Source organism: Limulus polyphemus, unplaced genomic scaffold (assembly GCF_000517525.1).
Source record: "Limulus polyphemus unplaced genomic scaffold, Limulus_polyphemus-2.1.2 Scaffold100, whole genome shotgun sequence".
Taxonomy (NCBI): Eukaryota; Metazoa; Arthropoda; class Merostomata; order Xiphosura; family Limulidae; genus Limulus; species Limulus polyphemus.
This window is the reverse complement of record NW_013665710.1, coordinates 1,083,377-1,095,258: the sequence shown is the minus strand read 5'-3', so window position 1 is coordinate 1,095,258 and position 11,882 is coordinate 1,083,377. Positions and strand designations below refer to the sequence as shown.

Genomic DNA, 11,882 nt, shown 5'->3' with positions numbered 1-11,882 from the left:
CATAATAGCACAGGCAAGAATAAACATACAGCAATATATATATAACTATTCAATCACAATTGAGTTTAAGACATCCTATTTTTGTCTGTTAACATTTTACTATACTGTGTACTTGTGCTATTATGTAGATGTGCTGCAAATGCAAACCCTGCTATCTTATTTGCATTGCTTTGAAGGATTGATATTAGCCATCCTTACATTTATTTCACTTTTTGAAAATTTTTTCTTTATTTGGTTATTATATATCCTGCTTACTCAGGACTTTATTTGATTTTATCCAAGTTATTTGAAATCATCTATCTATTATCTATACAAATATAAAATAATAATATTCTTCATATTTGCATTTTTCCGTTTATATTTGTTAGTTTGTAAGATTGGGGGCGCACTGTAGAAAAACTTCTTCGTTTGTAATTTAAGCACAAATATAAACAATAGACTATTTGTACTCTGCCCACCACGGGTATCGAAACTCGGTGTCTAGCGTTGTAAGTCTACAGCCATACCACTATGCCGGGGGGTGGGGGGGGTAGAAAAAAAGCAGATGATTTTGTGTTTACTGTTGAAATTTTATCAAAACAAAACGATAGTCTTATTACTTGAGTAATGTAGAATTTTATTATCATTGCATTTTTAGTGTTGTAAGGAACTTATGTCTCGTTATTTATATATTTGTTTCCAACGTTACATTTTGGACCACAGCTTGAAGCTCGGTCATGGTGACGTTTTAACGTACCAGCGTTAAACACCAGGGTCATCAGCTTTTGTTTCTTTTAGAACAAAGCCACATTGAGCAATCTGCTGGCTTCACCCCGGGGGATTTGAACCCCAGATTCTAAACTTACCGATGTCTCACTGGGGGTCAAGGTCATCAGCTAACCAAATATACTACACATTAACTAAAACGTAGCCAAATTTTTGTGTACTATATATAAACAATACATAAATATTTATTTGAACCAACAACAAGCGGAAATTATAATGAGAACTAAGCCACGGATATCACGGTGCTGGTATTTTAGCCAATCTGAATTGATCGCATATTGTTCCTTCTACAAGACTTCTCTGTGAACTATTCAATATGCGTTTCTTTTGTGTTCTGTTTTTATCGTTAACCTCTTTGTGTATCATTAGACTTTGTACTTGGTGTTACTAATGCTGTTCTTAAATTTCTTAAGGCCGCTTCCCTATTTGGTTGATTTGGTCTTCATTGGAGGTTTCCTCGACCCTAAGTTAATCACTTGCGTATTTGTTTCAGTAGCGCATGTTTCTTGGTGTACATAATTCTCTAGGATTAGAAAACACCTGGAGAATTTACACTTTCTTTAAGATTCTAACGTTGAGAAATGTAGGTTAGGTAAGTTTACTGTTGGGGGGGGGGATAGTTCTGAGGGAATATTCCGTTTAGTAGCAGCATTTTTTAATCTAGCCACATTTGGTTTTATTATGCTGTTCGTATATATACTATATATTATATAGACTAGAACACTAACTTCACGATAAAAGTTTTTACTTATCACTCCAGTTATTCATCCACAATAATTTGTACGTATTTTATTTCTATATTTCTGTTTCATTAGAAATGTTTGTACAGGGTAGATTTAGATGTAGAAAGTTATGGGCTTGAACCGGCATGCCTGCTCTTCGGGTTTTTTTTCTTCTCTTTCTTTTATAAGTCAAATTTTATAATAGAGAATAAACCTAATAGCAGTGTATCACTACCTATCTTACTAATTTGAACTCTGGTTTTCTCAGTTTGCCATTTTTACGTTATTTTACTTTAGATACGTAAGTTTTAAATTAACGTTCTATTTGAATTAAAAAACACGAGAAATATATATACATATCATACATATATATATTATATATAAGATAAAATATTCAAAATAAATATAAAACAGTATACATAAAATATGTGGCCCGGCATGGCCAGGTGGTTAGGGCTCTCGACTCACAATCTGCGGGCCGCGGATTCGAATCTCCATCACACCAAACATGCTGGCCCTTTCAGCCGTGGGGGTGTTATAATGTGACGGTCGATCCTACTATTCGTTAGTAAAAGAGTAGCCCAAGATTTGGCGGTGGGTGATGATGACTAGCTGCCTTCCCTCTAGTCTTACACTGCTAAATTAGAGACGGTAGCGCAGATAGCCCTCGTGTAGCTTTGCGCGAAATTCATAACAAACATAAAATATGACAGCACCCAAAAAAAACAAGAAACTACAAAATATAACAGGTAATTTGGGACTGCAGAAATATAATAGAACAATGTAAGTTCTACTATACTGTTGTAGTCTTGCATTATTTTCGGTTGCTGTAAGTTTTGATTGGTTTTGTATACTGTGATGCTCGGGACCCTCGAAAGGGGGTTGAAGCCGGGGTGTTTGGTAGAAATGGAGGGCATTTCTTTTAAGTTGTTTGTCATATTTATTGATTCTTGAAATAAAACGTTATTTTAAAATGGACATGTACTACGTTCTATTGAAATGTTTTTTTTTTTTGCTTATTTTTACTTTGTCTCATTTACTTTCATTCTGTTTTATGACGGCCTAAACAAATATGGCCGAACCATGTAGCAAAATACATTTATATCTGCAATAATGAATATTTGGGGTTTAAGTGATCTATTAATTTAATTAATTAAATACCACAAGATATTTGTGTAAGTCAATTGAGCATAGTTTCGTTAGAACACTTATTATAGCAACAATTTGAATGTTGAGAGACTACGCTCAGAGAACTTAAACTATGGTTTAACCAAATATCGAATAAACAGCCAAGCTAAATTTAAGATAATTAGAGTTGGTTGTACCTTTAGAGTTGGTTGTACCTTTAGCCATTTATCTGCAAAACTTCTCCATCCTACAATTCATATACTCATGCATGAATAATTTGTAATTTTTGAGTTTTTGGTGTTGGCTTTATTGCAGTGGCAATCAAATATAATGCTATTTCAGTATCACTTGGGTCACCCTTTTTTCATTTTCTCACCCTCTTCTTCAACTACCACAAAAAGGTACAAAAGTAACATAGTTGGGTTCCACCCTTTAAGTTGTAATTGGTCTGAATTAGATTATTCTTTGTTGGTTGTTTATATTTCTGAAATGTGAAGTTTTTAAGTTACGAGAGTTTATAGAGTTTTTGGAGGATTTGTAATTTTGCTACAAACAGATGAAGTGTGTACCAAAAGTGCTATGCTTTATTTATTCTCTTTCTATGTAGACGACCAGCTCACTCCAATCTTATTTCTAGTAACAAATATTTTTATATCCAGTGGTTTGTTGTACTAATGTTCATTTATTAAGTGCGACGTTTTTTGTCTATATTTTTAGATATGTGCATCGTTATAATAAATTTCTTTTTGTAGTTGTTGTTATTGATCTCGTACTTTGGAAAAATTACATATACTCTTCCAGGTCTCACGCTCCTGTAATTGTTATACGAATTTCACTAATCTCCATTTAACAATCTGATAAAGATTACCACACAGCTAAATCTATATTTCTCAATACAAATGGCCTTGAACAATCAAGAGGATATGCTTTTAGATAAATTTATTGACATAGAAAACTAATAAAACTGAGATAACCCATGGGTGTGAGGGAACCCTCTTCACAAACAGAGGCTGCAATGTTTGGAATGCGAAGTCAATGATGCATATCTATGGTTTTGTAGGCATCTTTATCTCCACCTTAGATGGAATTGTGGATGAAAAACCTGAATGAGATTGAGAAGGTCATGTACATTGTTACCAAGAGAATAATTCACTTATCTGGAGTGATATCAATACAACATAAAGAACGTTTATGGGTTTTACGGAGGCCCAGGCCTGTCTTGGTGTGTGTTTGTAGTTAAGCACAAATCTGCCAATTGGCTACCTTTGCTATGCCCACCACGGGTATCGGAAAGGGATTTTAGCATTATAAGCCTTCAAGCTTGTCGTTGTGTACTGGGGGTGGGCAAGCCTGAGAAATATTTTTATATCTAATATATATATATTGTGAGCAACTCCGAAACTAATAAAGATATTTGCCTACATAGACTTTGAACAATGGAGTATGAGGCCATTATTGGCACATGTCCTGATCTAGCATCATATGACTTTCATTTTATAGACTTTCTCATTGAGCTTTGTGTGAAAATATATTTTCAAAGAACTGATATTTTCAAGGCAAATATAAGCAATTGGATTCACAGATCATCACTTCTACATTTTAATGAAATTGTATAATAACTGTCTTTGAAACTATGGGGAGTGCATTGTATTTAATAGATATTATTTGCAAGAAATTGCTTCTTGTTGTCCACATGGTCAACACCACTGATGTATGTTTGTTGGCTGTAATATGATGTGGTTGGTCTATTGGAATTAAATTATGTTTTGTTTTTAAATAGCTCTCCCAAGTATATAGCTTACAAGTAATAAAAACATTTTGTGAATGCAAAATGATGTACGGAAGGCAGCGCCACAAATAATGCAAACAAAAATATAGGGATAATACAGCTATACATAGATCATAGTTACATGACTTTCTATATCAAAATTTAATGTAATGAGTACAAAATGGTTACGAGGTCGGTCAATTTCACCAACCTCGTAGCGAGAGTCTTTAATAGTCTAATATAATTAAGACATGTTTTGACTCAACTTAGTTTTCCTTGTAGGTAAGTCCTAGGCTCTTAGTTACACTACATTGATGCCTACACTGACATGACCGTGATATTATGATAAACAAACTGCATATCAACAGTCAGGAATATATAACTTCCAACTGCAGTTATATCAAAGTCAAGTATGCATTTTAAAGTGCAACATTACATTTTAATAATGAGAGTCATAGAGAGATAATCTATGTATAGCTGTATAATTCCTATATTCTTGTTTGCATTTTTTCTCGTATTACATCATTTTACATTTACAAAATGTTTTTTATTACTTGTTTTTTGACGTTTTCTCTCCTGATTAAATGTTAGTGTATTCTTTGAATGTTTGTAATAAAATTTAATATTATGTATATTGATTTTATTTTTACTCTTTCACTTCATACCTAATATAGGGGCTGGCTCCCTAAAGACACCGATTGTATAGCGTACAAAGCATTGAGTATTCTACATGTTGCAGTCATCTAATGTTCATCTATTATTGACTGGTAATTCCTGTTTCACCCTGTACATAAGCTTTTTGAAGGAACATCAAATGTTTATAAGAAAGCTAACTTCAAGGAGTAATGATAACATCGTTTACACTCGAATTGTGATTTCTTTACATTACTACTAGTTATTACGACTAAGCGATGACATCGTTCATTGACCAGAAACACATAGAGTGGATTTAGATTTAAACGAACGTTAGTGATAAAGTAATTGTAGAGTTATATCGTCTGAAACAAGAAGAAGAAAGATGAACAATTTGGTGGGTTGGTCACTTTTTGATTTGGTAGCTTAGCGATGGTTTCTTACATTGTTTTTGGGCTTGTTGGGTAGAGAGACAAACGAAAGTGAGTGACAATCATCTTTTAAAGTAAACTCTCCGTCATTGTTGATTTTTAGCTGCATATTTGTATTATGCCTACTGAGTATCTTGACCATCCTACATACAGAGTCCACCGACTCTATGATATTCGAAAATGTATAACACAAACACTTGTCCAAACAAATTACGTTTTTGTGGGAACAGTTTACCTTGAATGGGTGTCAATGCTATATTGTGGACACATAACACATACAGACATGTTCTGCGTCTATATCTATTTCAGCATAGACTGTGTTCTGAAATAACTTAGAATACAGCTGAAACAGGATAAGAAGTTGGAACTTTCAACCTGGATGGCACCTTATATGCACGTGCGCTAATACCTTACGCTAGAAACTCCTTGAAATCATGTATAATTTAAAACTACTGGAAAGCAGCCAAATAGAAGTACCCGCCGCCAATAAAGCTTAGTCACCTTTATAACGTACAAATACCTGAAAGCAACCTCGGATTCTTCGATTTGTAGCCCGACACGTTAACTACTAAGCTACTCTCGGCAACATGATAAGACTTTATGTAACGTTAAGCAGAATGATAGAACACTGAAAACAATAATATTTCCATACATGAGAAGCTAAGCATAATATGCAGGTGTGAGTTAACTATATTAAATCAATCTGGGAGATTCGGATCAAAATAGATGGAGGGTATAAAAGCGACTCTGCAGATGGAAATTTGTATATAGGCTTCCAGCTGGCAAAGTCGAGAAGTTAAAACATACTCATTATTTCCATTACTGGAGGTCAACCCTAACTAATAGCTTTTAGTAGATACAATATCAAAATTCTAGTAACATTTAAGCAATTTTTTTCGAGGGATTCAGGCTAATCAACCCAGGAAAATCTCTCATTTTATGTTGTAATTTTAAAATGATTTTGGATATGCAGTGAATCTTTCATTTATGGTTGAAAATATGCGTGTTTACAGCGTTATGGAAGCAACTGTAACATTTTTATGATGAAATATTCACTTATAGCTCGTAAACATGATGACCAACAGTTATCCAAAGTGGGTGATAACAGACAGTAACAGATGCCAAAAAGGTCAGTCTGGAATCAGAGGGATAAGCCATATGCCTTGCCACTACCATATTCATACTAAAATATTTAAAAATACAGGGCTTGTATGAAAATTTGTTAAATTGGACAAATGTCTCATTCTTTCTGGCAAGACTTGAGCAAGTCACATTCACTATCTGCAACATGTTTTACTGAACTTAGATTATACATCGACATAGTTGATATGCTGACTCTCAATGTAGGTAGAAATTGGGAAGAAAAACCTTTGACAGAGCTTTCTACCATACGTATAGTTGATTATGAGTCAGATCAAGCTCATCTTCCATAGTGTTTATAAAAGAAGTAATAAGAACATGTACAGAGGGAGGCTAATAGTCAACTTCCTAGAGATAGAAGAAAAGTTACTGGGACTTGCGAAACTAATAGGATGTTGATAAAAGTGACATCAAACTCCTTATACTGACTATTACATTTAACTTTAGGTACTAAGACTTCAGCGTCCTTTCATGCTGGGTCAAGAGAACACAATCTTCAAATGGATGCTAAACCTAAAGTTTGCATCATGCAAAACTTGTCTTCTTTTGAATATTTTTTGTTTAATGTACTTACTTTCAGAATCTAAACATAATGCGTTCTTATGGAATTTTATGATTTAATAATATAATTCTTTATTTTTTTAGGGTTATAATGAAAAACATTTTGTAGACTCATATGTGTATATATATATATATACATTCGCCAGTTCTTGGAATATTTTTTAAACAGAAATAGTAGTATATGTATTGTCTACTTCTAAAACTGATGGGGTTTTGAAGCAAAAATAAAGGGATTCTACTATTTTACATAACCAAAGATGTCATTTCGGCTATTAGCCCTTTTCTGATATCTGTTACACATATAAAAAATTAAAGTGCCATTGGTATACATTTAACTATTTCCTATAATTTTGTGGAACAGCTCAATGTTTTATAAAGTAACTCAAAACAACACAGTACATTTGCTACATCATGAAAAAAAGAGTAATATTATAAACCACTTTCAGCATAAGAATATAAGCGCTCAATTATGAAATTCTAAAGAGAAAATAGATGCAAAATTTATATGAAATCCTAAGCAATAAACGTAAACTTTGAATTGAAAAATGAAAGCTTCATAGAATAATATATTGACCAAAACTTTGTTTGTACTTCATTCTACTCGTTCTTGTAACACATGCACTTTAAAAACGGATAACAATTTTACGATACTTTTCTATTGGGAACCGGAAGCAAACAATTTCACTCACCACCTTAATTCCTTTTCGGTCATATTTTAATCTACTTATCTCTATGTGGATAAAAAGAGGTGTTTGAAGTAAATTAGTTTTACTTGTGTAACGTTATACAGCCTTGTTCTTGGCTCAAACACGTACAATGTACTTGAATTTGTGGTAAATAAATACGGCATATTTCTTACCATGTCTAACACAAGGTAAAAGAACTTTAACCCATTGACTAACTTACTTATTACACAAAAGCAAAACAAACAAACAAAACAAGTCTCCCTATCTTCACACCGTACTGGTTAGCTAGTAACTATTTACTCTTACCTCATTTTCAAGATCTTCGAGCCATCGTTGTTTACAGTGCTTGAAGGAAGGCAAAGATGGATAAAAATCATTTGTTTTAGGGTCACAAAACCATGTTGCATTTCCTATTAAAAAATGAAAGCATGTTTATCTTTTGGGAAATAGTTAAGATGGTTGTGGTGAAGCAATGACAAAATTATAACGTTTTATGTTCGTTTAGCTTAAATATTCTTTAAATATGTCAAAACTTCAGGTGCAAATATTTACATACTGTATGGTTGTTTTAGTTACCTGAATATAAAAGATAAACAAGAAGGAATCCTTAATGGCCGTGGCACTTGAAATTCTTTTAACCAAGATTAGAGTAGATTAATCTATGAGACCTTTTCTCACTTTTTATTAGCTGTATCTTTGTGCGCCAGCAATACAAAGCGTGGGGTGCGCGTATACCCGATTCGATTTTATTACTCATCAGGTTCTCTACCAGCCTATCCTCAAATTGAAATTCTTTTAGGAAGGATTAGGGTAAATTAATCTATGAGACCATGGGCGTGGTTAAATGCATCAATCGAAAGGGTTTGATCTCCTAAGTCCAAACTGTAATTAGATCTCAAATCGGTCAAGAGATAACGGAGATATGAGCTAAAAATTTGAGCCATTCTATGAGTCGCTGTGCAGCGGCTAAAAACAACAACTTTGAAACTTTTTATATAAACTACAATTCACAGCGCATTTTAAGTAATCATTTAATAAACTTTAAAATGTGTGAATACTTGAGCATTACCTTTGTTTTATTTGTCATACACAAGCTAATTATGAATTTTTGGAATTGTTGTAAAAAATATTTGATTTTCTTAATCAAGACAGAAATCCAACGTGGCTATGTGTTATTTAAATAAACGCAGAATAATTGTTTTATTCAGAAGAAAATATATCTTTCAGGGTCGTAGGAAGCAGCCTAACCACTTTTTTCATGTCATGTATAGTTACAACTTATGTATTAAAACTTGTTTCTTTTACATCATTACATTACGTTGTACGTATGCAGTATTCGTAATTAAAATGGCTCGAGATTCAATCTCATAGCATTAAATTTAAAAAAGAAATTCTGGGGGAACATGCCCCCAGACATCTCATAGAAATAGCTACGTGGTAATGGTCTGACCACTCAGAAAATGCTTCCTACGACAGTGTTCTGTGTTGTAACTATGGGAGGAGAATGTAACAGAAACTGTGATTAATGACAATAAAACAAGAAAATAAATACCATTAGACAGTTAGAGGGAACGAATTGTGTGACATTTGAAGCAGCTAGAACTACGGATAAATCTGTCTCTAAGCAAGAGGAAAACTATACGTGTTTACTACGTGAAAACTATAAAGAAGAAAAGATAGTTGGTGGAATTATTGTAAACGCCTAAGACTCTCTCTCTCTCTCTCTATATATATATATATATATATGCGTACCATTCAATAGAAGGCACATAATTCTAAGTCAAACTATTTACTTAGTATATTTGTATGCTTGACACATAAACAAGGTAAAAAAAAAGTAACTTGGAGAAATATGAAGAAGAAATATTTTAAACAACAAATGCTTAAAATTGTATCTCTAACAGAGCTTGAAAAATAGTAACTATGCGAAGGAATTGGAAGAAGAAGAAGATATATATGTGTGTAGTAAAATAGTGAGAAAAGTAGAAGATAGAATGTGTGTAGAAACTATGCGAAGAAATTGGAAGTATAAGAAGAAGAAATGAGTATAGAAGTTTAGTAAGGGAACTAGAAGAACAACAAAAACCGAATGTAGTAGCTCAGTGATAGAACTAGAAGAAATAGAATCACCGTGTATAAAATTTGAATGAAGGAAATAAAAGAATTTGAATAAGAAAACAAGAGCAGGGTATTAAATTTATCAAGCAGTTCAATGAAAAAACTTTTCATTAGTCATAAGAAAGAAAGTAATTTGAGAAGATATAACAATGAGGTGAAATATAACTCGCCTCTTGCTCCGCGTGGACAAGGCTGTAGAGATGTCTTTCCTATAGGTGTGTCAGGCCAATTAACTTCTCTTTGAAACCGTCCTTTACAGTACTTCCCAGGAATTTGTGGTTTGGGAGTTGAGCTGGGTGAAACACTAAGTATAAAATTATATATTTGAGTTAGATATTTTTATTCTTTCACAACTTTGATTCATGGTATGCACCTGTATACCTTCAATCTTACGATTATTAAATATTAAAGTAAATAACGCGTTTAAACTCGTATACTCTAGTTGTGATAGAGATTATGTAGCACAGTCTAGATCAGTGTTTCTCAAACGGTGGGTCGCGACCTTCAAAGGGACGCGAACAGATTTCCAGGGGGGATCGCGACGACCAAAGCCCGGACGTGGGGGTCGTCTGGCAAATCTGACTGAGAAACACTGGTCTAGATTTGTTTCTTTTCGACAGGGAGAAGAAAATTGGTTGATGATGTGGTAACCTAGTTTTGTTATCGAAGAGAAGTAAAAGGAATTTATGTGGTTTAGTTGTGTATTTTACCGCCAAAAAGGGGCAAATGAGAGTTTTTATATGTTGTTGAAGAAAAACGAACAACCAAATTATTTACGTAAGGTCAGTAGACACATGATTATTAGTCTCCCGGTGAGATAGCGTTAAGTCTTTAGACTTACAATGCTAAAATCCGGGGATCGATTTCCCGCGGTGGACACGTCAAATAATCTCAATGTGGCTCTGCTTTAAAGAAACAAGCAGCTTTGTAATTATTGTTGTCAAAGGAAAAAATGAAATAACGTAAGTTTAACATAGAATAAAAATGTGGTTACTAATTTTCTTTTTGCTGATAGAGAAGGGTATTAGTGTACAGTGACGTGGTAGATTGAAATACTTCTAGAGAGGGGTATTAGTGTACAGTGACGTGGTAGATTGAAAGACTTATAGAGAAGTACATTTGTGTAGGTGACGTGGTAGATTGAAAGACTTATAGACAAATACATTTGTGTAGGTGGCGTGGTAGATTGTAAAATACCTCGTAAACTTTTAAAATCGCCACGTGTTCCGCACTTAACGTTTTAAGTTCAATGGATAGGCACTACTAAGAAAACGTTCAGTGTCTACACTGTTTAGTTTGAGATAAAACTGAACAGAAAGATGAAATAATACGAGGATTACACTTAACTTATTAGTTCGAAAACAACAACATAAATGCAATGAAGAAAAATACTTTTGTCCTTGTAATCGTTATATCTTGAAGACGATACTGTATTAAAGATGGAAAATATATAACATGGCGGATACTTAAAATAGTAATTCTAATATGTTTTAACACTTGATTTAAAAAAAACGAATTCTTGAAAACTTAAGATTAAATACTGTGGATAAACTCACAGAAAATAACAAATATAGATTAATATTTTTTCATCTTACAAGATTGGTAAACAGAATGTTACCTGGAGGTTGTTGTTTTCTCAAGAAAATGAAACTCACAAATCACTGAGTGTGTTTCATTTACAGGATCAAAGTTAACACTATATTGGGTTACACCAGTGGTTGTAAAATATAGATATGATAATCCTAATTCGCTTTGTATTCCTTCTATTGAATTCTCCGATGAATTTGTCAACCAGTCTTCAATGTGGCCGCCGCTAAGCCACTGACGTTTCTCGTAGGGTATTCCTGCTTCACGAACTGGAGACCTAAAGCCGCTGGTCCAGATACCTGCTACAATGAAAAACAAATTTCTAAATAACGTTAGGGCAAAG

The 11,882-nt window shown here is 33.5% G+C and overlaps 1 protein-coding gene across 1 annotated transcript in view; it reads right to left on the bottom strand.

The window, feature by feature from the left end:
- Positions 1 to 11,882, bottom strand: part of LOC111088663 (adhesion G protein-coupled receptor L2-like) — a 44,637-nt gene that overhangs the window by 27,866 nt on the left and 4,889 nt on the right. The window contains exons 3-5 of the mRNA XM_022399397.1: positions 11,571 to 11,841; positions 10,123 to 10,256; positions 8,141 to 8,244 (exon numbers count right to left, since the gene is read on the bottom strand). Coding sequence (XP_022255105.1) covers positions 8,141 to 8,244; positions 10,123 to 10,256; positions 11,571 to 11,841 — 509 coding nt within the window. The remainder of the gene's footprint in view (positions 1 to 8,140; positions 8,245 to 10,122; positions 10,257 to 11,570; positions 11,842 to 11,882) is intronic.